Source organism: Cylas formicarius, unplaced genomic scaffold (genome assembly GCF_029955315.1).
Source record: "Cylas formicarius isolate icCylForm1 unplaced genomic scaffold, icCylForm1.1 PGA_scaffold_6__28_contigs__length_40554024, whole genome shotgun sequence".
Lineage (NCBI taxonomy): Eukaryota > Metazoa > Arthropoda > Insecta > Coleoptera > Brentidae > Cylas > Cylas formicarius.
In genome coordinates this window covers 37799761-37826214 of record NW_026844347.1, presented here as the reverse complement: position 1 = coordinate 37826214, position 26454 = coordinate 37799761, and the positions used below count along the sequence as shown (strand labels likewise).

At 32.6% G+C, this 26454-nt stretch overlaps 1 protein-coding gene across 2 annotated transcripts in view; it reads right to left on the bottom strand.

The window, feature by feature from the left end:
• Window positions 1-26454, bottom strand: part of LOC132703035 (roundabout homolog 3) — a 292435-nt gene that overhangs the window by 33388 nt on the left and 232593 nt on the right. For both annotated transcript variants that reach the window (XM_060672056.1, XM_060672057.1), the window contains exon 2: window positions 6047-6230. In XM_060672056.1, the coding sequence (XP_060528039.1) occupies window positions 6047-6230 (184 nt within the window). The remainder of the gene's footprint in view (window positions 1-6046; window positions 6231-26454) is intronic.

Sequence of the window (26454 nt, the reverse complement as noted above, 5' to 3'; positions counted from 1 at the left end):
GCCGATAGACAAAAAAACTTGTAAAACATTCGCGAAATTGCTGTTATTGTGGCGCAGATATAGGCAATTGAGCAAGGGGAGAGTGGGGTGAGAAGTGACGCCTAAATGTTAATAGTTGCTATGGTAAACACGTACGGTCTGTTCATAGATATAAGAAAGTGACCTTTTGAATGGGATTATCCAAGGGTGGTCATTAACATACAATGCAACAAGTTTCGGAATTTAAATTCAGGTAAAATTGTGGCCCGTAATAGAAAATAATTTTATCCCAACCTGTGTTTAATATTCTTTGGTTTGGTATACTACTTAGTTTAACTTTATTAGTAATCATTCTTATTTCGTGTGTAATACAGCGTGTTTTGAATCGTGTGCGAATTATGCAAAATATGTGCCAGTCTAGTGTATCTCAGGAGATGCACTCGTCCAAATGTAGAAAACACTGTTCTATTGAGACTAAGGAAGTTATACACAATGTTTATTTGACTCTCATTGAATGTGGTGCCAGCAAGCAAGCATCTTTAGAAGAAAATTCCACCATCACCGAAGGAAGACCAAAGATAGGGATGGAATATGAGTCATCACACAGAAGAAGAAGAAGGGGAAAAATAGCTAGAATATGGATGGACGTGATTAGGGAAAACATGATGAATAGTCCGTTAACAGAAGGTGATCAAAAAAAGTTTCTTATCGATGTGTTTCAAGCCTCCCCACGTTTCCGAATCTGGTGTTGCTTTTCAATCTAGATAATTACATCCAATACATAATTAACTTTAAGAAGCCGTGGGGGGGATATGGAAAACCATCTTAATCTTCGAGAAACTTTTGGATTCCGGACGTACGTCGGAAATTGAGGGGGTGCAAGCGATATGAGACAGCGCGTCGACCCAGGTCTGCTCGTATATATTGTACGTATAAACATGGCGTCCCCTCGTGTGTCCGTCCTCCGTCACGTCAAATTATACAATTTCCAAACACCTCGTCTCTGATAACGCGACCTGGGACGAGCCAATTAAAATTGCCCCAGTCGGTGCCTAATTTAATTTATTAGCCGAATGATTAAAGTTAAGCAAGTTAGGCGACCTCCCCTTTTTGGTCGGGGGGTAAAATTAGGTTGTCCCCTCTCCATGTCTGGTGTGCTATATTTTGGGGAAGGTAATTTTAAGTTCTCACCACACCGGACGTCTCTTTTTCAAAGAAGCTTCTCCTATAACGTTTACAAACTTCAAAAAAAAAAATCACACAAATGTTCAGCCAACAAGCAAATTGCAAGCGATTTTCGAGTAAGTTCAGTCCTAAACTTTTCTTTCTATCCAATTTTTAATTTTTATGTACACGTGCTATAGTTATCTCATGTGAACTAATTATTTTAAAATAGTTTTATAGGGGTTGAACTTGGAACAGTTTTAATTGCTTTCATCTCTTTTATTTTATTTCTTTTCTTTTTTTTTGCAATTTATGTGGTTTAATGGCATTTTATTGTATTGTAAATTGAACATTGCAGAATAAATGTATTACTATTATACAGGGTGTATCCTATAAAAAATCGATTTTTCGTTGGACAATACAAGGCCATACATAAACAATAGACATTTGGATGAAAAACCGGGGGTGGTCATTAACATACAATGCAACAAGATGACCACCCTTGGATAATCCGTACACTTTCTTATATCTATGAACAGACCATAACTACATTTTTTTTTAGACTCACCAAAATTGTTTATAGACATATTTTCTACTGACCAATTGTGAAATCTTTCTGACCAAGCAATTATTTTGCAGCTCGACTGTTTATTGACCACACACGTGTCACTGATAAAATGTAAACGGTGTGTAACATCGTTTGGAGAACCAAATTGGTTTGTGTTGTCCAAATGATTATTATTTCTCTTTAAAAAAAAAAGAACCATTGGTTAAATTTTTGACGTAAATCAGCGGAGTCTGAAAAAAATCGAAAAGAATTGTCAACTTTGAGCGTCAAAATGTCCGACGAGTAATTATCCCCATTCAAAGCTCCCGGCTAATCGTTTTTATCCGGGCGTTCGATAGTCTCCCTCAGTAAAAAGTTATTTTTCCCTCTACCTAGCGAACCGACTCTACCTTTGTATTCATTCTGCTCATTATATGTAGGGACACGGACCCGGCTTCGCTCTCAACGCGGAAAATCTCAGTCAAAAGCACCGTAGAGAGTCCGAAGAGGCTCTCTTGATAATTATTTTTTTTGCCAGAGGCACACTCCGTCCCATTAAATTGAACAGTCGTTTTCGATCGAGATGGACTTTGTACGTTCTGTCTTTTTTTTTTTTTTTGGATACTCGACAAAGTTTACACGTCAACAAAATTATCACATAGTTAAAAGCAAAAATTGTGCTGATTCCAAAGAAAACACCAGATTTTTTCTGTCAATCCTAGTTTTTGAGATAAATAAATAAAAAATTAATGAAAAATTAAGCTGAAACTAATAGGAGGAAAATAACTAAAACACTTAATGTACAACATTAAATACAGAAAAATAATATTCCTTAATTAAGTTAGTTAAATTAAAATTAATTTATAAAAAATGAGTTCATAATAATAAAATGAAAGATTATGATACTTTTATTTTCTGGTATTTTTGAGAAAATAACAGTAAATTTATTATTACAATAAAATAATAATTCACAACATCAAAATTAAATAAGGTGAACGAAAATAAACAAAAAATTAATGATAATGTATAATAAATATAATAAAAAGTTGATTTTTTTAATGTTATGTTTTTTGTTTCAGTTGTGGACATTCAATTGCTGTATATATAAATTAAAATAACCAGACAGAAGAGTAATAATAAAAAGTAAATAAAAACAGTGAGGCAGATGTGATAACTATATAAAAATAAATTGAAATGAATAGCGCAAAAATAACTAAAAAATGTTAATTATGCAAAAATAAACAAAGAAAATTAAATTTACTTAATTAATTTACTATAATTAGATTTTTAAAAAATGACATCATTTTAACAAATGAAAAAGTTGTGATTCAGGTGTGATTAGTATCTTAAAGTAAAAAATTATAAAAAAAAAATATTTTCTCGCATTTCCATAAATAATAATAGAATTTATACTAATATTAAAATTATATAATAATAATAATAAAATGAAATAAAATTAAAATAGAATAAGGTGAACGCACACAAACAGAAAAATTTGATTTTTGAAATTGTTAAAACCAAAAATTGACAAAATATAACTCTCCACAGAACAAAAATAACTATAAAAGGAAAAAAGATCTGAAAATAAATTTATTTAAAAAGACAAATTGAAAAATTGTTATAGAGGTGTGATTTGGGTATTTCTTAAAGCCAAAAATTGAAGAGATAAAGTTATTTTTTCGTAATTTCGATACAAAAATAAGAAAATTAAATATTGACAGCAATATTAAAATTAAACAATAATTTTAATAATAATAAATATTACTAAAATTAAATAAGGCGAACGAAAACAAATAACAAAAACAAAATATTAATATTAAAATTAAATAATAATAATAACAAAACGAAATAAAATTAAAATAAAATAAGGTTACCGTGCACAAACAGAAAAATTGATGATGACAGCGATACGGGTGGTTTTTGTAATTTGTTGTTAAAATCAAAAATTGAAAAAATATCCACAGAACAAAAATAACTATCAAAGTAAAAAATCAAAAAATTAATTTCTTCAAAAAGACAAAATGAAAAATAGTTATAGAGGTGTAATTTGAGTATTTTGTTCTTGATGTCAAAAATTGAAGAAATAAATTTATTTCTTCGTAATTTCGACACAAAAATAAAAAAACTAAATATTGACAGCAATATTAAAATTAAACAATAATAATAAAAATAAATATTACTAAAATTAAATATCGCTAATCAAAATAAACAGAAAAATTATATATACGAGCATGATGAAAAATTGTGATGCGTAGTGTAATTTTGTGTTAAAGCGAAGAATTAAAAAAACTGACTGCCCTATTTTTGAAATGAATGAAATTAAGCAGTTTTAATTTGTTTTTTTTTTTAATGGATGTTATTTGTTGAAACGATGTTTAATATAAATATAAAACATTTGATTTCTTCATGTCATTTTTCATCCTTTTGTTAATGTTTGCTCGGAAAAATATTTTGACAAACGGAAATCTTAATCCGCAGCTACGAGCGAACCCATTTTTTATTACGCCTTATTAGCGAGCCGAAAATTTGACGCCATTTTTTTTTTCGGCGCGACAATCTGTAAACCCACCGAAACGCCAAGGGAAAAGGCTCTTTCGCGTAATCACATCGTTTAATAAAAGTTGCCCTCGTTTGGCGATAATTACCCAGTCCGACGCTAATTATGACTTCACGCGGTATCCGGAATATTTATAGCTATAGCTCTAGGTGTAAGGTAAACACTAACGAGCAAAAATTTGTGGGAAGCACCTTAGACGGGGTGTTATATCTTATAAGTATGCAGTAGAGTTCTAAAAATGATATACCGATTATACGACGTAATCCGGTATTTAACTTTGGTAAATTGGCCTAACTCGTTTAGGTTTCTCTTTGTAATCCACAATAAATAAATTACCAATTCCACCATGACGTTCCAGAACCGTACTGCGGTACTGCGTACATACAAATGTGTATTGAAAGCTGACAGATTTGTGTAGTTTCATCGGTGAGATATCTCGAATATTATTAGCACATGCAGTGAAAAATCCATTTTTACTTTTAAATCGTACTCTTAAACTACAACAGGCGGATCTTAAACTCACTCCGAAGTCAAAACCATAAAACTTACCGTACAATAACGGTATATCGTTTGGAGAACTCTACTTCGTAGTTTTTAACTACATTTTTGCAAAACGAGCGTCATGTAACCATTAGAATCGACGTTAAAATACCACCAGTGTTTTAAATCTTCCGGAAACTATTTGATCAAAAATGTTTGAGTAATAACTCTTGAAAAAAGAAAGTAACTCAACTTGGTTATGTTTACAGATTTATTCACTTCGTTTTATTTAGTCTTCAAAAAAGATTTTTCCAAAAAAATTATATATTACAATAAATTGAGTAACAAATCAAAAAGTCTAAGATTTGGTGCAGCCTTTCCTATCATTTTTCAAAGATTTTTGAGTAACAGCTATTGAAAAAAAATTATTTTATTTCGTCTTCAGGAAAGCGTGTTTTATAATAAATTCAGTAACAAATCAAAAAGTGTAAGATTTCATGCAGTCTTTCCTATCATTTTTCTAAGATGCTTGGGTAATAACCATTGAGAACAATGTAATCCAGCAAGATATTCTGAGTAAACTGAGTAACAAATTAAAAGTTGGATGCAGCCTTTCCTCTCATTTGAAAATAACTGTTTACAAAAAATATTTTTGATTTTTACAGTTTTTTCAATTCATTTTATTTAATCTTTAAAAAATCGACTTTGATAATTAATAATCATTTTTTCAAAAAAGTGTGGGTAACAACTATTAGAAAAAAAAAAGAAATCCAAATCCCCTTTGATCAATTTTTTCTTTGTTGTCTAAATTTAATCTAGATTTATATTATTTTCACTTTTTGATGCTTTGTAACAGGAATTAGCCGCACTTCCTTGAATTTGAGATTGTACCATTATTTGCCAAAAAAAAAAAAAAATGAAAGTGATCTTGGCATAGTTTATGAGTTTCCGTGTTTATTAATTACATTTAATGTATGTTGCGTGTCACTCAAAGAACCTGAAAGATACAGACAGGTAGTTAGATGGATAGAAAGTCATGTTAAAATAAAACGTTTGATTAATATCTTTACAACAAGACTTTTAGAATTACTCAAACATAATAATCGATGTATAATATAATTATGATAATTTTAATGATGTTTTTTTTGTTTCTATTGATATGCCACACTGATCATTTGAGTAAACATCTATGGGTGTATTAAAACAAAGACATTTTCATAAAAATGATTTATGCCTTCTTTTTATCATTCCATTCCCATCTGCGGCCTCGTCGTAGGTCGCTTACTGCTAATTTCGAGAAATAAATAAGATTGACTTACCTGTAGTTCGCCTCAAGCGGCAGTTCTCCGATAGCAACGTTGTCGTGAGTCTGTTTTACTTGGCGAATCCAGAAGTAAGTCAGCGAATCTCTGGAGGTCTGAGGTGGAAACCTACACTCCAGGGTGACGTCCTCTCCTTCCCTCGTGTCTTTGACTACATCCTCGGAATGCACAGGACTCATGCCTGGAAATGAAGAACCTGTTTTAGCACACATTCTCGCAAGTTTAAACTTATGGACAGAGAAAAGTGTACATTCGTATATTTAATTTTTGTATACTGAATACTATTCCGCACGTGGTCTTGAATCTTTGTATTATTTAATTAAAACCAATAACAATATCGCAAAAGGCGCAGTTGAAGCTTGACTTCGTATGTTATCCTACTTTCCTAACCAAACTTTACACAAAGCAAGTAGGTGTTCTTAATCGAAGGAATAAACACTTTTGGTCTGTCGACAATAATCATTCATATTTTTTGGTATATATATTTTTGGTAGTTATAGTTTTTTCATCACAAATCCCGAAATATAAAAGGTAGCCCTTGTATTTAGGCCGCACTCTTCACCCCACTTACCACTTGTGTAAATGCCTATCACAACAACAGCAGTTTGATGAATAATAAAATAAATCGCTCGGTGCCTAGTTTGCGCGATATTTAATAAAATAAAAAGTTCGGCCTCTGCCTCGTCCAACTTTTGGAAATTTAAAAGGCGTTTATTAGGGGTATTTTTCTCGAAGTCGTGTGGAATTGGCGTAATTAACGTGAATTCGTATAAAATTCCGAAAACTCGGGGGGAAACCCACGCAAATCGAGGGAAACTTTTCTAATTCCGTTATTATGTTAATTATACGGGACGTAAAAAAAATTACTAACCGATCTAAAGACGCTAAGAAAAAGAAGAAGAATTGGGATCATTTCACGCGCATTTACAGGGTCATTTCGCGAGTAAGGATAAAAATATACTAAAAACTTAAAAAAAAAAAAGAGTCAAAATTTTTATTTTTGCTTTTTTTTAGATAATTTCCTAAATAATGAAGATTTCTGAACGAAAATTCATACCCGGAGGTTTTTATATGTGCATTTGTATTGTTTCGGCTTGCAATAATGCACCTTGTACAAAAACAGTCAATAAATTTATTTATTTTGTTATTTATTAATTGTTCTATTCATTGTTATCAAATAGGTCTTTTGTATGTATAGTAAAATATTCTCTAAATCAAATTCTCAGAATGTGTCTGTTAGTTATGCTTGATTTATTTTACATTTTCTTCACAATTGTATTCATATGTCTATGTGTTTCTATTTATTTTTTTTATTTATTAATTGTTCTATTCATTGTTATCAAATAGGACATTGGATGTATAGTAAAATATTCTATCAATCAAATTCTCAGAATGTGTCCGTTAGTTATACTCGATTTATTTTACATTTCTTTGGCAATAACATATATTCCGCGATATTTACGAAACCAGGACTTGCAAAAGTTTTTCTATTCTACCAAGATAAAAAAAAAACTTGTAAATATTGGTATTTCCAATGAAATTTCTAAAGTAATGTCATCTTCGATAAAGATATTTTTTTACAGTATATATAAAAATACAAGTTTCTCAATCAGACCACTTGTTTATAGTACCTTTTTACTTCAAATAATGTGACGTACCATGTATGTCGTCTAAATATCCACTGTTTTATTACCCGCCTGCAGTTCCGGGGCTCCTATACCCGCGAGTCTGACGTCGTTTCTCAACGAAATAGACGCAGCGTTTCTTTTCGACGGCAAATTAACTAAATTCTCTATATTCGCGTTTAACTAGATTAAACTAGAGACGCGGGATTACTTTTCGCGGCCTCGCCCGAAGCAATTTAATTTCGCCAGCTTCTTGCTTAATTGCCTCCTGAATTAACAATAATTTCGATTGATCGCGAAGACGGAGCCGGTCAAACACAGGTTTCCTGTGTCGTCGAGCCAAGGGCAAACAAGCGAGCAAATTGTATTAACATGAATTTTGGATTTTTTGGAGCCCACTCCCCGTAAATTTATCAAGGCAAGGATAGTAAACAAAGCTTCTTCCTCATTTTAAAGTTTGCATTGCGGGAAACGCTTAATTACACTATGTATATGTATGAAAATCTTCGTACTTTATCGCTGATCTAAAAATCATTTTAACATACCACATCTATTTTATCTACCCACTTTATTCACATTATACAGGGTGTTCAGCCGTGTTTTGGTAAAAGTCATCGTTACAAAATAACATTGTTTCAGAAATCCGTCACTAGAGGGCACTTTACCTAGAACGTGTTTTTTATTTTACCCGTATTTTACTTATTTACACTGATTTTTCAAAATAGAAGAGATTGCCTTAAGCGCAAAGTACAAATCCTCAAAAACTGTTACTCTTGCCTTAAGTCGATAAGTGTTATCGATTTTGTATTCTCGGTTCGAATTTGATCCGTAAATGCGATTTTACCTAACAGGACTTAATGAAATTTGAAAAAGTCATTGTGACAATCCGTTAAAAATTAGTTCCTATTAAAAGAGCTTATTATTCCACTGATACTGTGATGGCACATTAGGAATACTCAAATAATGAATATCAAGATGACATGACGACTTATCTCAATAGAAACGTTCCATCTGCTAAGACATTCATCAACATACACACAAGAAAGATAGTTCAAACTTGATAATATGAATAAAGGGAGACCATGGTATAAAAGAACCGTTATAAGAGAAGAAAGAATACTTGAAAATGTGGAGGCTGATCTGTCAACGAGGACGAGAAAACTTGCTGCTCAGGAAACAATTGCTTGCTCTACAGATTGGCAAGTTTTGCATGAAAATGATCTTCGGCCCTTTCATGTTCAAAGGTTTCAAGCACACTACGATGGTGATGAACAATTGAGAGTAATTTTAACATTACAGAGGTTTTAGTTTTTTTTTCAAGTATTATTAAAAGAAATACTTTAGAGGATATCCGAATTTCTTTTTAACTTGTTGTTACCAAAACTTTACGCAAGCGGGAATGAAAATAAAATATTATCTTAAAAGATATTTTGCATTGAAACATAAGTGCATTGCTTATTTATTGGCCCTACTCCTTCTTTAATAATATTCATTGACTAGCTTCACCGTACACATAGATTAATGTAAAACCACATTTTATTTGCACTTCCACAAGTGAAAGTTAAAATTTAAATAGGCATTTACCGTTTTCACAAAAAACTGATTTAAAAATAGAGATTTCGTATGTATTTTGTAAATATGTACTTGCATGTATCTTCAGATACTTTTATCTTTTAAAAATAATGTTAAATTACCCCTATTTTAATCAGTGCATAATTCTGCATCCCATTCGCAACTGTCATTTGTCAATATTTAATTTCATTTTTATTTACAGCGAAAAAAAAAATTTTTTCCAATTAAATTTTGAGCCAAAAAAGCAACGCGTAATTAATATCGGACAAGTAAGGTACGTGTCAGCGGAAGCAATTTAACTTTTAAATCCTATGCGGGTTCGCTCAAGATGGAAACTGTGGGAAACCTCGCATGTGTTCGACGTATGTTTCGTTGTTTTAAGGTTAACTTCTTAAAGTAACTTTTGGCTTCGTATCTACGCGGGTGAAACTTGCGCTTCCGTCGGAAAGATGCTGAATATAACACGGTACAATTAAGGTGGAATAATAAAATATTTCGAAAAGTAAGTTTAAGAAGTTGGAGTAGAGGCATCTAATGTTAAAACGTCCATCTTATTTGAGTATTGCCTTGTGTTTCAAATATTGTTATAATACGACCAAAACTATAGTGCATGTATTGTTTTGACGTTTTTTGACGTTTTAAGTATTTTACAGTACCTTAACAGATCCAACAGATGTTTATTCTGCATTTCAATTTGATGCTGCGGGGTATTTACGAATAAATAGAAACGTTTTGTAGAAATGTAACGAAATAGAACGTAAAAGATTGAAAAAATACTTATATCCGGCTTGTTAGTGTAGGTAGATAAATTCCTAAGACGGTCCTGGAATGGTTACTGCTAAGGGTCTGGTCGGCATGGTGTTCTATAAGGGGCTGAGGTTTAGGAGAAATAAACAGTCGGCAAAGTAAATCACGGGGTCGGATGTAAAAGCACTATATTTCTGGTCTAAATATACCCTTACGTATGTTCAACGCTTAGGTGAATATTAATATAATGCACGTAAATTGGTGGCTAAATGAGGTCATACATTTTTAAACACCATATTTTTGAGTTCTCGCAAAAAAATTAGATTCCTGTCAAAATCAGCTACATCAATCCATTAGTGTAAAGAAAACTGCATCAAACCTGAGTTTAAAACCTCAAAAATTCTGAGACTTTACGGTTTACTTTATTCGTATGGGTAAACTTTGAATTTTTTGAATTTTTCATGTTCAAAAACCCACAGGTATTGAATTTTGATAGTATCAGCTTTGACAGTTTTGGAGACAAGCGTTCCGGTTTCTTTTACTAACTAACTAATATCACTGCGCGAAGACAAAAAGAGAGAGTTCATAAAAGTGTGTTGAAAATGAATGCAATGTTTAGAAAGAAATGTTTGTAATGTCAAGAAAATATGCTTAATATATTACAAGTATTAGGGCTATAATATATAATCAGTAAAGACAACGTTAAGAAAAAGGCATTGAAAATATTGTTTGTATTTTAAAAAAATGTTTGCGAAGTCAAGGACAACTAACCAAAACATATTCAATGTATTGAAAAATACCTTAACGTACAGACAATCTGTGTAGTGTGATGGCAAAAAAAAACATAGAAAAAGAAAAAATTAGTGTTCAAAATAAATGTAATGTTTGCACTGTAAAAAAATTGATGCATACAAACATGTAAGGAAAATGGATGAAATGTTTAGAAACAAAATGCCTGCAATGTCAATAAAATATGTTTTATATATTGAAAATGTAAATGTGTTAAAAATTCGAACATTTCTAAAAAAAGGCGCTGAAAAACTAGTTAGTATTTTAAACAATGTTTGCGCTGTCTAACCAAAACATATTCAATGTATTCAAAAACACTTTAACATACAGACAATCTGTGTAGTGCGATGGCAAAAAAAAGAAAACATAGAAAAAGAAAAAAATTAGTGTTCAAAATAAATGTAATGTTTGCACTGTAAAAAAATTAATTCATAGAACATTCAAGGAAAATGGATGAAATGTTTAGAAACAACATGCCTGCAATGTCAAGAAAATATGTTTTATATATTGAAAATGTAAATGTGTTAAAAATTTCTAAAAAAAAGACGCTGAAAAAATAGTTAGTATTTTAAACAATGTTTGCGCTGTCTAACCAAAACATATTCAATGTATTGCAAAAGACTTTAACGTACAGACAATCTGTGTAGTGCGATGACAAAAAAAAGTGAAACCCATAGAAAATATGTGCAGTTCCCAAAACTGGGTTGAAAATAAAAGTAATGTTGTGAAGAAAATGTTTGCAATGTCAAGAAAATACGTTTAATCTATTGAAAGAGTCTCTAGTATAACGAAAACATCTGAAATGAGATGAAACGATCTGAAAAATGTGTGAAGGGTAGCAAAACGTGTTAAAAATATCGTGCATTGCTAAAAAATATTTTTAATTACAGCCAGAATCAACTACCTGAAGGTAACCACTTAGTTTAAAAAAAAAACTACATCAAACCTGCAGATTTCAGCATAAACTGTCCCTTTCTCGGTCGAACAGTATCCTTTTCTGGTTGGTTTTGGTCAGACTTCAGTCAAAATCAGATAACAAATTAGATAAATTGATTTTTTTTTTGGAACGACCTATCTAAGTTCAATCTTAGCTTACCATTGCTAATTAAATTCCAGAAAACAAGGAAATTATCCACCAGTTTAATTTAGTTTTTAACTGAACCATTTTTTTTTCTATAAAACAACTAGTTATTATTTAAAGTTGGTTTCTTCCTTATCTTCCCTTCTTCCCATTAGTTTTTCACTTCAGTTCTAGACTTGCAATACAGTTATACAATACTCTACTTAAATTGATACATCACAGCAGATATTTCGTGAAAGCCTTTTTTTTAAGTTTGAAGTTTCTAATGTCTACAGAAATCACATTTACGTTTTTTCAAAACAATTAATTGAAACATTCTGTGTAAACAATCAAATCAGTGCAGATGAGCAAATCGAAAGTTCTGTCTGGCGTCCCTGCAACTCTTCATTTCCAATCAGAACTTACAAAATTTACTAGTTCCTTTGTTTTTCATGAAAATATGAAGTTCATGTTTACCTGCAACATCCTGTAATAGCTATATTGAAGCCAATCACTGTACAGATCGGACATTAACGTAGCACTGGACATCTCAATTGATACCCAATAACGGATAATTAAACAAGATTGCCTATCGCGCTTGATAAAACAATTCATCTTGACTATCTGCTCTAATTGATACTCAAATTCGATTAGATAAACCTATTGGCCTGTTTAAATGCAAAGGTAATTTGTAACGGGGTGGCCGACGTATATATTAACGTCGGATTTGTTTTTTGACACTTTGAGCAGTTTAGAGAATACGATTTCGACGAAAGTTTTCAACGTAGTTTGATACAAAGACGGAGTAATATATAAAATGTCAAGAAAATGTTTAAAAAATGTTTAAAGGCTTGGACAATATAGTAAGTATTTTAAAATATGTTTGGGACGTCAAGGAACACTAACCAAAATATATTCAATGTATTGAAAATGACTTTAACCTACAGTCAATCTGTGTAGTTCAACGACGGGACCCATAGAAAATGCAGTTCTCGAAAGTGTGCATGTAATGTTTAGAAAAGAATCACGTTGAAAATATGTTTGTGAGATGACTAAAGAACCTATAACTACAGTTCTCAAAAGTGTCATGAGTGAATGTTTAGAAGAATGTTAAAAAAATAAGTTTAATATTTTGAAAATGTCTCCTTTAATGTATCGAAAATATGCCAAGACAAGAAGATGGAAGTTAGGCGTAGTTAAAGTATGTTGGAAATAAATGGAGGTTTAGCAAAAATATCAAGAAAATATTCTTAATGTATTGAAAATATCTCTAATATAAGCTTGCTTTGGAAGTGCGCGAATTAATTAAAAAGATTGTTTCAAATTATTTAAAAAGATGTTTAGAAAAAATGTTTGCAATTTCCAACCAAAAACATGTACATTAAAAAGGGACTTTAGTGTACCGTGCAAGGTGTTGAAAAAAAAAGGGTATTGGAAACGTATCTTGAATGAGATGACTCAAGCTTGCTTTGAAAGTAATAAAAAAAATTGCACTGCTAAGGAAAATAGGTTGGAAATAAAAAAAATTGTTTGCAGTATGTTTAATGTAATGAAAAAAAAAATTAAAAGAGGATGCGTAATGTTTAAAAAAAATTGCGAGGTCTAAGAAATAAATTTAATGTATTGAAAAGAGACTTAATGTACCGAAAATATATGTGCAAGGGGTTCTATATCTAATATAATGGAAATATGTATGGAATGAGATGACGCGAGCTTACTTTGAAAGTGCGCCTATCGGTTAAAAAAGTGTTTGCCCTGGCAAAAAAAAAAAAATGTTGAATACAAAACAATGTTGGCAGGGCAAAGAAACATATTTAATGTATTGAAAAGAATTTCAAAATAAATAAGAACAAAAAGTTCAGATTTTCATGAAATTATATATTTTGACGTGACAATTGTTTCGACAACACCGTGTCTTTATCAAATGTCATCAAATGTAAACATTTGATAAAGACACGGTGTTGTCGAAACAATTGTCACGTCAAAATATATAATTTCGTGAAAATCTGAACTTTTAGTTCTATTTATTTTGATAAATGGATTTTCATCAAGTAAAAGCCACCTCAGTTCAATTTTTGAAAAGAAATTCATGTACCGAAAATATCTGCAGTCAGTTGACGAAAAGATGTACAGTTCACAAAAATGTGTTCAAAATAAATGCAATCCTATATAAAATATGTTAAATGGATTGAATTGAATATATACGTAATTTTTAAAAAATGTTTGCGAGGTCTAAGAAATATATTTAATGTATTGAAAAGAGACTTAATGTACCGAAAATATATGTGCAAGTTGTTGACAAAAAGATGAGACAAAAATGTGCGGAAAATAAATGTAAATGTAAACTATGTTTAATGTATTGGAAATGTGTGCAATATAATGGAAATATGTCTGGAATGAGATGACTCGAGCTTACTTTAAAAGTGCGTGCACTGATTAAAAAAGGCAACCTGCAAAAAAAAAAAGTTAGATATAAAAAAAGCTGGCAGGGTCAAAGAAACATATTTAATGTATTGAAAAGAATTTCATGTACCGAAAATATTTGCAGTCAGTTGACGAAAAGATGTACAGTTCACAAAAATGTGTTCAAAATAAATGCAATCCTATATAAAATATGTTAAATGAATTGAATTGAATATATACGTAATTTTTGAAAAATGTTTGCGAGGTCTAAGAAATATATTTAATGTATTGAAAAGAGACTTAATGTACCGAAAATATATGTGCAAGTTGTTGACAAAAAGATGGGACAAAAATGTGCGGAAAATAAATGTGAATGTAAACTCTGTTTAATGTATTGGAAATGTGTGCAATATAATGGAAATATGTCTGGAATGAGATGACTCGAGCTTACTTTAAAAGTGCGTGCACCGATTAAAAAAGGCAACCTGCAAAAAAAATGTTAGATATAAAAAAAGTTGGCAGGGTCAAAGAAACATATTTAATGTATTGAAAAGAATTTCATGTACCGAAAATATCTGCAGTCAGTTAACGAAAAGATGGAATGCCTGTGCAGTTCACAAAAAATGTGTGCAATTCCAAAAACATGTTTAATGTATTTGAAATATCTAATATAGCAGAAATATATCTAGAATGAAATGACTCAGGAGTGCTAAATAAAATATGTTAAATGTATTGGATCGAATACATACGTAATGTTTAAAAAATGTTAGCAAGGTCTAAGAAATATATTTAACGTACTGAAAAGGGACTTAATGTGCCGAACATATGTGCAAGGTGATGATGGAAAAAAGATGGGACTAATGTGCTGTTAACTAAAATGTTTAAAAAAAATGTGTTTAGAAAACATAACGTAGTCAAAGAAACATATTTATAGAGTTCATTAAAATAATCAAAGTTTAGCCACAGTAAGGCAACAAGCAAACGGGTCCTGGTAAAAGAATTCGGGCCCACCGAATTAATTTTCCCGAAACGTCAGTAGAAAGAAATAAAAAAAAAAAACGATTAACGCTAACGGCGTACCTTTCAAAACTTTCTCATTAAGATAAAATTAAAAGGTCTACTACGATATTTCATGGGCGCCTTGGGCGTGGTCTTGTTCCCATAACGCTGACCGGCAACGCGGGTCATATAGCCATACCTACGATGAAAATCTTTCTGGCCGTTTTCTCCCGTCTACCTTTCGGCCTTTATTTATGTATCTCTAACGAGTTTCGTAATTTATGCCGCCGCCAACAATGGCCGCCGCCCACGCCCGGACAATAAACACCGACGCTAATCCGGATACTTGGGTGTATATACGAAAACGTATTGAGGAACGGTCATTAAAAAAACTTGTCTTATATACCTGGTGTCCCATATGCAACTTTGTAAGGGACATAAAATGGGGTTGTTTTTTTCAGGATCGTTATCAGTAAGATGCAGAAAAGAAGCAAACGAAAACCTCCGCTAATGAAAAATTATGAACATTGTAACTTTAAGTAAAGTAAAATACTAATAAAAGTTTTTTATTCAAAGATCTGACAGAGACAAAATATGATTTGCGATTATAAAAAAAAATGATACGATTAATCATACAACAGAACCATTGATACATTCAGATGTATCAGATGAATGAGATCGATAGAATTAAAATTGTGGTATCCCTCAGGGCTCACTATCAGGATCTCTTTTTTGCATTATTTATATAGCTCGCGTTTCTCGGTGAGTTCAATAGTACCTGGTATGTTGACGACACACGAATACATATTTCTCTTTCCCGGTCTGTTTCTCTGAAAAATTTTGTATTGCCCTTTCATTTAATTATTGTTATTCTTTATTTTTATTTTTTCTTATTTACGTAATAATATGTATTACAGTTTTATTTATTTATTTTTTATTTTTTTTTTCGTTTTTTTGTTTTATGCTTCATTCATATCTTCGTATATACAAATTTTACACGCTCGGTTAACAGCTCGGCTGACCTGCGCCGAGTATAAAATAAAGGCGGTTTTATTATGATAATAAGGCGGATCAAATACAAACGTTACGATCTTTAAAAAGAAATTAAAAATTCATCTATTAACAGTCACCAACTTGTATTAGAACTCCAACTTCTCATAATGCTTTCATAAGTATTTTTGTTTCTCTGAAACTTTTTCCATTGTCCTTTCATTTAATCATTGTTATTTTTTATTATTTTTTTATTACTTTTCTTTTATCTAATAATATGTATAATCCTTTTATTTATTTACTTATTTGTTTATTTAGATACTTATTTCAATTATTTAATTTATTTATTTATTTATACTACTTTCCGCCTGGAAAATAGTAGCGCCTATCGAAATCACTAAAACATTTCCGGACTGAACGTGGGACAGTTTTTCTCTAATATCCTGCCGGAAAGCCACTTACCCACGCGTCGAATAACTAATTCAAATTTTAATTTCAGATTCGCTACGCGACCGTTCGGTTTCAGCTACTCCCCAACGGCAGCTTTCCCTCGCCACCCCCCTTCGCTTTGTAACAGCGATCCCACATCAACGTGATGGACGAAAGAAGAAGCTCCCCCCACGCCCCGCAGCCGCCAGGAATTGAATAATTCCGGGCGTAATTTTTAATAGACTCCTCTAGCAAGTTATATAGGCTTCTCGCGGGAAATGGAACTTTTAATGATGGAGTTCGGGTTACGCGCAAAGCTCCTTCCCCTTTCAGAACTACTAAAAACTAAAGGAGAACACGCTTATACAGGGTGAACTATGGTGAAACCATCAAACGTCTAAGGTCGATTTTTCAGGCCAAAATAAACCGTTTTCGTCCAAACGAGATACAAAAATGGTGAAAACACACATATTCTAAGAGAAAATTAAAATCATGTTCATCAAATATCGATTTGGTCGATAAAATCGATTCAAAATGGTAGGAAACCAGTACTGTAATGCTGTTTTAATGAATTTGACTGACCACATATCAAAAGTTCTAGAGAAGTATAACGTCAATATCAGATATACCACATGTACAAAAATCTATTTGAGACGCCAGGAGTTTACAGCATTCCATGCATATACGGCAAAGGATACATTGCAGGGACGAAATATATCAACTAGACTCAAAGTACACGAAAGAGCCTTACGACTAAGACAAATAAATTCATCAGCTGTTGCCGAACACACCCATGAAAGCGGACATAAAATTATATTCCATAAAATTAAAATTCTTGCACGTAATCAGTTCTTCTCTATCTATCTATAAACAAACTAACAATCTTAACCGCGACTCAGGTCTCTACCTGTCACCAATATGGGAATCAGTCATCCGAGACGGTGTTTATGCCCCTCATGTAGCTCCGCCCCCCTCAAACAATATATAAGCAGGTACCGATTAAAATACGAGCCAGTTTCAGTCAAGCTCTGAAGAAGCTAACGGGATGATTGGCGAGACGTCGGCAAGTTCGACTTAGCAAAAACCGACGCAGGAGGAATCCAGAAGTTTTGTAGAAAGGTAGTAGACTTCTTTATCTCCGATGACGAATGACGTCACTCTCAATTTAACGTACCCCATAGGTAAAAATCTAGTGGTGTGAGATCGGGCGACCTTGCTGGCAGATCGAGAAAACACTTATCATTGTTCTTAATATTTGAAGGTAGTTTGTGGCATGAGAATTCTCAACAGACCAAAAGTGTTCATTGCTTCCATTGAAAATACTCTCTTCTGACAATTTTGCTTAGTCGGTCCAGGAAAAGAAAATTTTCAATTTCAAAAATGGAAAACTGTCTCGTTAGCTTCAATCGTAACATACACAGGATATGTAAAAATTTAGACAACTATATTTCAATTTCAATGGCAATAGATTGAGAAGTCTGTCGCCCTTACCACATTCTGAGTGCTTTTAAAAAAAAAAAAAAAAACTGTTAGATTATTCAAGGACATTTGATACGATAAATCATTCACTTCTCGTATCTAAATTAAAGCTCCTATTTAGATATTTGGATAAGTTTATATTACATATATATTATATTACATCACATGACATACACATCTTTTTTCAGTTGTTTCAGCTCTATAACATAAAAACCTATAAATTTCGCAAGAAAATATGTGTCGAATATATCTCTTTTTTGCCCGATATGCTAGCGTCGACCTTGTGAATACGAAATAAGCCCGCAAAAAAAAAGTTTGGGGACTTTTTTTTATCCTCCTGCTCTAAGACGGCGCCATTAATATTTCATTCGTTTTGTTGTTACGTAAAAGTTCCTTTGTGGGGCTTTTTGGACGACGTGGATTCGACAAACTTTTTTTTTATAAAACTTGATTATACTTTGCCACCGAAATTAACTCAAATAAAGAATGACTATGATATATATATATATATATATATATATATATATATATATATATATATATATATATATATATATATATATATATATATATATATATATATAATTGGACATTGAAAGTTCAACTTTGCAGTAAAAATGGAGTTTCCCTTTGAAGTTTTTGCGTAAAACTACTACAAAGTATCCAATTTTCAGTATCCTTCCGGTGCTAACTAAGCAAAAAAACTATTAGAGCTATCGAAAAAAGATAAAAAACATTGACTACTTGAATTTGCAGTTAGAATACTAAACAATAAACAGGAACTGCTATTCGTGTCAAAATTTCAAATTTGTTAAATTGTTGTTTACAAAGTTTTTTAGGAATTTCTTTAACACCAGATATGGTGCTGCCGCAGACAAGAGGTGACAAATATTCATCATTGGTTTGATTATTTTCTGATTTTCACTACGGCCTATGCCATTGTGTCCCAATTGAAAATTAATGCTTTAAGAATTTCACCTTGTTTATTTTGTTTTAAAAATTCATCTTTTTCACAACAGACAACATTACTATATGTAGGGCATTCTTGCAATAGCATCTATTGAAAAAAAAAGCAAATGCTGATATAACACTTGAAAACATTTAATTCATATTTTAATTACTTACTTTGCTACTATTACTAAATATAAAATTGAAGGAATCTATACCTACAAATTGCTTATCAATATACCGATATTAAACACATTGGATTAATAAGCAATTTTGTCAAAAAAAACCTTGCAAATACTATAATACTACAGGTTTCGGTAGAAGTATGATGTCAGTCGTTTAATTAATTATGCTTTCAGGCCTTGTCGTATAGGTGGCGCTGCTACACGCTACGCAGCTTGCTCTCACAACGATTTTAATTTTAAAAATACAAACTGCAAAAATCAGAGAAGCTTCAAAATTCCACAAAAAAATCTAATTGTCATAATATTAAACATAAACAATTCTATAATACAAAAAAATCTAATTGTAGCTAAAGTAGCTCAACACATTGAAGAGGTTGCCGACCACTGTTCTAGCGGGACGCATTGTTTTCCTATTGCGCCTCCTGCGGACCACTATGGAACTTTCGTAAAATTGATGCACACCCTGTATAAAGTGTTTGTGACGCCTCGCCGAACTTCAAAGTCACAGCAAACTTTGATAAAAACAAAAATTTCTTCAAATAATAACCTGAAACACTCTCTCTCGACTCTAATCGACACTCCCTGTACACGAACCAAAAATGACCTAAATAAAAGTTATAGCCCTGTTTTTCTAAAACTATGAAGTACGCCGTAATAGTCATCACGTCTAGATTAAGCGCAAGATATAGCGTCTTTTACTTGGACTTTTTCAAATATCTCGAGAAGCCTGTATGATAACGGAAACCGTAAATATAAAAGTTGTTAAGTTCGAAGCTGCCTACAGGACAGTATAAACCAATTGCAACAATTTTAGGGTCTTCCAGAATTTTGTCTATAATTAAAAAACGCCGTATATGATCGAAAAAACGGTTGAAATAAAAATTATGGTCCCTCATCTTTCGCTTCTCCTGGTTAAAGAATTTTGCCGATGGAGTTAACAGTTTTTTAAAAAACTGGAAGCCAAAATAACTCAAAACAAACTCAAAATATATTTTGCGACATTCGTTACGTCCAATAATGTGACTGTGGACTTCTACATCCCTTTCAAATCTAAAGTCGATAGCTGCAAATTTAAGACAATTATCCGGAACACCCTGTACAGCAGAAAAGTTTTAGCTGGGTACAACAAATTGACTACTAAATCAAAGTCTTCTAGCTATGGCCAATTTTCATTTAAAGAGCAACCCAATTTTCAGTTTCTTGCGAATTCCGGGCACACCCTGTGTATTTTTGAAAAATACCAAGAACAAAGATTTGTAGTACTCGATCTCACCGATTTACTCATCTAATAATTTTTTCGATAGCGTAAACCTAAAACAGAAATGAATGTTAGACCCTCGCAAACGCGATTTTTTATTTAAAAAAAAAGTTGCCGACTCCCCAGTCCCCCTAAAAATTTCAACAGCCTCATACGTGTGCCAAATTTGAAGCGGATGGCTTCGAATTTCTGACATTTATCGTGTTTCATAAAAACGTAAACAAAAAGATGGACGCCGAGTTTCGATCGCGGCCACTTTTAGACATCTTGTGCACCCCTCGGACGCCTAGTTCAAAGGAGTCGGGAATTATTGAATTGAAACACAGAGAGAACGGAGAAAAGTTTAACAAAAAAAATCTCTGAATTAATTTCATCGATATTGATAATACGTGAAAAAATAAAGACAATTCCTGCTTTTTTGCCGATACCCTGTACGTTTCGATTCTTTTTTCTTCGGGAAATGTCCGGCCGCCACGCCCCTGAACGTACACTTATTTCCAAACAATGCCTTTACTGCTTTCTCATGGCTCCGTTCGCAGGAATTACGTATGTCGAAAGAGCGAATGTAGAGGAACAAAGAAACCCGGTAAGTTTGATTCAACTCGTGTCCCCGTCTAGCTATAATGTCTTTGTTACTCCGATGTCTGTTTATACGCCGTATACGATTTGGAAAATAATAGCTTTTCTATCTTGGCCGCCATTAAAATCAGTCCTCGCTACGTAAGACTGATTCGTATTAACGTCATCCGCCGACGTTATTATTATTATGCAACCAACAATACTTCCCATTTGAATACGAATTTATTCAAGTGTCAAATATACGGGGTGGTTATTAATCCGGTGGCGACGGTGGTGGGTGTGATTTTCTGAAGAAAAGCGAATGCCGACAGATGTAAACTTTTTTATATCTGGGTGTTAAAGGTTTAAGAAAAAATAACTTAATTGTCTGAGTGCTCCAGATGGTTTTATAAAATTTTAACATCAACGCACTTCTTTGACGTTAACCAAAACAACCGTCATTTATAAGAAGCTCTCGCACTGTTTATCATTTCAAGAAAAACAAAACATAACATGGACCATCTAAAAACCAAAACGTGCAAATTTTGTAATTTCATTTGTCATAAATATGTTATTTTAATGTAATTTATTCAAATGGTATGCTTAGTTTATATTTGATTTTTTTTGTATCTTATAACAATAGATAGAAACAAGTATTGTAAAAATAATTAAAAAAAAAACTGGATAAAAAACATTTGGTTAAAAAATATTTGAGAGTTTTTTTATTCAAAAAAATGTGACTAAGAGTGTCGCATAAAAGGAAATATGGGGAAATATAGCGCAATATGGGAAAACGCGAGTAATTATAGCGCAATATGGTAAAACACGAGGAATTATGGACGAATATAGGGAAATACGGGAAACATATTTGAATTTTTTGCATGTCATAACAATAGATAGAAACAAGCATTGCAAAAATAATAAAAAAAAAACTGGTTAAACAACATTTTAGATTTTTTTTTCAAAAAAATGAGACTAAAAATGTTGCATAAAAGGAAATACTGGGAAATATAGCACAATATAGGCAAACACGGGTAATTACAGCGGAATATGGGAAAGCATGGGAAATTATAGGGCAATAAGGTAAACCACGGGGAATTACGGACGAATACGGGGAAATACATTTGAATTTTTTGCATGTCATAACAATAGATAGAAACAAGCATTGTAATAATAAAAAATAAGAAACTGAGTAAAAAATGATTGACAGTTTTTTTATTTAAAAAAATGAGACTAAAAATGTTGAATGTTGAATTATAGCGCAATATGGTAAAACACGAGGAATTATGGACAAAAACGTGGAACTACCGGAAATATATTTGAGTTTTGGTTAGTTTTGGTTAGTTAGTTAGTAAAAAGCATTTGACACTTTTTTTATTGAAAAAAATGAGACTAAAAATGTTGAATGTTGCATAAAAGGAAATATGGGAAAATATAGCGCAACATGGGAAAACATGGGAAATTATAGGGCAATATGGTAAAATACGAGGAATTATGGACGAATACAGTGAAATACGGGATATATAGCGTAAAACGGGGAAATATAGGAGTATGGCGAGGAAATCGGGGAAAAATTTTGTTGAAATTTCCCTATTCTCCGTAGTTCTTAAATATTTCCCAATTTTGTCCAATATTTCCTAATATTAATCGATATTTCCCAAATACATGACCAAATTTATACCTATTTTCAACCAATTTAGAGAGATAGAATAGATGGATAAACAATTTATCAAGAAATTTAATGTTATTTTGATATGGCGAAAATTAAACTAAGAACATACAGAAAATTCATTGTTTGTTTCTATTATTGTTATTAGGTTTTAAAAGTGTTATATTTTATAAAATTATTATCTCTGGTGTGGCGATAACTTAAATCTCATTTCATAGCATAATGTAACAGTCTATAATACTGGCAAGCCGTATTCAAAATTTCAGATTAGTTACAAGGCACTGCTTTTGACAAGTTTCTGTACTATTTATTTATTTCTATATGAGTCAGCTTCATTAGTGCCCTTCTTCAACATCTACAAGTTTAGATGAACTATTGTCACTTCAATCAACTGCAGTATTCATCGCAGGAGAACATGAAAAATCGACTATTACAATTTACAGCATCACAACTTCACCTGAAGATTTAAGTGCTTCGCTTCGTGTTTAAAACTACCGACCCACAAAACGGACGACAAAAAAATCTCTAGCGATAACAACGAAACTAAATTTCGAATTAAAAATCGCTGAATAATTCATTTTGGCCCACAAAAGCGACCGACACTGTAAATACATTATTGCGGGTATAACGAAAATATTAAATTTTGATGGAAAACAACGGATATTCGAACGCCATTCAAACTTGACGTCCGTTTTTGTATTATTCAGTTCCGCGTTTTTTGTTTGGTTTAAAAAACGCCCCTTGTCATATTTGCTTTCGTTATGTAGTCAGGGAATAAATAATAATAAAAGCGTTTTCAAGGAAAGCCATCTTGAATATTAGCCCGTTCATCCATCATAGTACGAAAAGTTAGAATTGGCTAAAAAAATTAAGGCTGCAGGACATCATTAAAAGTACATATGTTGCATGCTCATCTATTACCGAAATGAACACTATGTACTAGCATTTAGCATTTACGATATAGTTAAACCTAACAAAAATAAGAAAAATAGTAACCACACATGTCAATCTACAAAAAACATCATTTTTCAAAAACCGTGTAAGAGAGCAAAAAAAATCTTGAACCAGAAGACGCAGAAGATACGGCTCCATAAACTTGTATTCTTGATATTTTTCAAAAATATACAGGGTGCGCCCCAAATTAAATTATTGAAAATTGGTTATAACTGAAAGACTATGATTCAAATCTCACTTTCTTTTATATTGCGATGTAGCTCGCATAGACAGCAACAATTTTTGTATTTAAGGTTTTCATCTATTGTACAGGGTGTTCCCGATATTCCGTGCTAAATGAGAAATGTGTGTTAAGTGTCTTAAATTTCCAGATATAAACTTCAAATTTAACAGAGAACAGAGTAGTAATAATCCGTGTCCACATTTGAACGTTAGAGATGGGGGGCAATCAAATTTTACCACGTATTTTTCAAAACATTTTGATTTTTTTTTTGTAATTTTAGTTTCCAGAAAAATATGTTTTTCTCCATAATCGTTCACCCGATCGGTAAAACACTTTAGCCAGCGGACGTGGAAGATCCAGTGCAATAACATTTATTTCAAACCATTTCTCGATTATATACATGGTTTTCAAGTTATATATAAATTGTTCTTTTCCAGAATAATTTATTAGCCGCCAATCGAAAATCGTAAAAAATATGGCTAAATGGTTCAAACAGTGTCATAGACCACATCAAGAGCTACATTTGCATAATGAAATCGTTATTTCGGGGGCTGTCAAGACGCGATGACGTCATTGATTATTACGGCGCACTGCATGGTTTCAGAAAAAACGTATTTTCTCGAAAACCGTTTACTATTTCCAAAAAATTCTTGGACCATTAAACGTGGCAGATCCGGGGCTATAACCTCTACTTCGAAAATCGTTTGTGTGAAAAAATATTAATACGCAGGGCATTACGTTTTAAAAAATGGTAGAATAAAGTTGGTGTCTGGCAACCTTTCCCAAATATATTAAAAAAATTTCTGTAAGTCTTCCAGATGGCAAAACCCTGTGGATATTAAATATAACGCAAGTTCTTGGGTGTCTATTTTAAAAAGGAAAAGTCGCCTCGCGTGGAACGTGAAAAAATCGCAGGCAGGGACGCGCCGGAAAATTTCGATATTTCAACGGCGAAAAATAACGAACAACATAAATTATAAAAGACCCAACTCTGCCGGTTTAAAGCGTTAAAATCAAAATAAATGGACGTCGGGCGCGCGAAATTTTTCGCTGTTACGTTATTATTTATAAAGCGAATGGGTTTTTTTATGCGCCCGAAATACATTTAAAAAAAAAAGTCGACCCCCATCAAAAAGTTTTTATATATAGAGCCGATACTATAAGCCGAAAATTGGCCGTTTCGCTAATTGCTTGTAGGTGAAATTCGTGGGAAAAGAATTATTCGAAGCGATAAATAAAATTATAAGGTTGTTCGGAAAGTCATTTCGATTTTTCCCGTCAGAGGACTTCATTACGTTTTTTCGAAACCAACTTCACACTTAAGCCGCATAATCATTATATGTCTTGAGAGCTGATATTGCAAGGCTTGTGTGTGAAAAAGTTCTATTAATTCTACGCGGTAGTTTTTGGTTGGTGCCCTTTTAAATATGGAGAGCGATAAGCAGCATTTTCGTCATATTTTACTTTTTTACTTCAGAAAAGGTAAAAATGCTGTCCAAGCGAGAAAAAAATTGACGGATGTGTATGGAGAAGGCGTGTTAACAGTACGCCAGTGCCAGAACTGGTTTGCAAAATTTCGATCCGGCAATTTTGATGTCGAAGATGCACCACGGTCTGGAAGGCCGGTCGAAGCTGACAAAGATGCGATAAAGGCATTAGTTGATGCAAATCGGCGAATAACCACACGAGAGATCGGTGAGAGATTAAATTTGTCGAATTCGACTGTTTATGGCCATTTGAAAGGCAAGGGCTTAACCTCGAAGCTCGATGTGTGGGTGCGCCATGTCCTTACGGAGCCAAATTTGTGTCGTCGCGTTGACGTGTGTGATTCGCTCCTCAAACGTCAAGAAAATGATCCATTTTTGAAGCGGATTATTACTGGGGACGAAAAATGGGTTGTATACAACAATGTTAAACGCAAGAGGTCATGGAGCAGAAAAGATGAACCGGCTCAAAGCGTGTCAAAAGCCAACATTCACCAAAAAAAGGTGATGCTCTCCGTTTGGTGGGATGTCAAAGGAATCGTTTTTTTTGAGCTTTTGCCGGACAATACAACGATTAATTCAGAAGTCTACTGTCATCAACTGGACAAATTGAATGATTCACTTAAAGAGAAGAGGCCCGAATTAATCAACAGGAAGGGTGTAGTGTTCCACCAGGATAATGCAAGACCTCACACAAGTTTGGTCACTCGCCAAAAACTTTTACAGCTTGAATGGGACGTACTGCAACATCTACCATATTCTCCAGATCTGGCGCCTTCCGGCTACTATTTGTTCCGGTCCCTGCAAAATTTTTTGGATGGCAAAACCTTTACCTCAAATGAAGATGTCAAAAACCACCTGAACCAGTTTTTTGCCAGCAAGGACCAAAACTTTTATGAGAGGGGAATTATGTTACTGCCAGAAAGATGGCAAAAGGTGTTGGACCAGAATGGCCAATATATAATTTAATAAAATATTTATTCATTATACGAAAACTGTCTTTCATGTTCTCCAAAAAAAGCGAAATGACTTT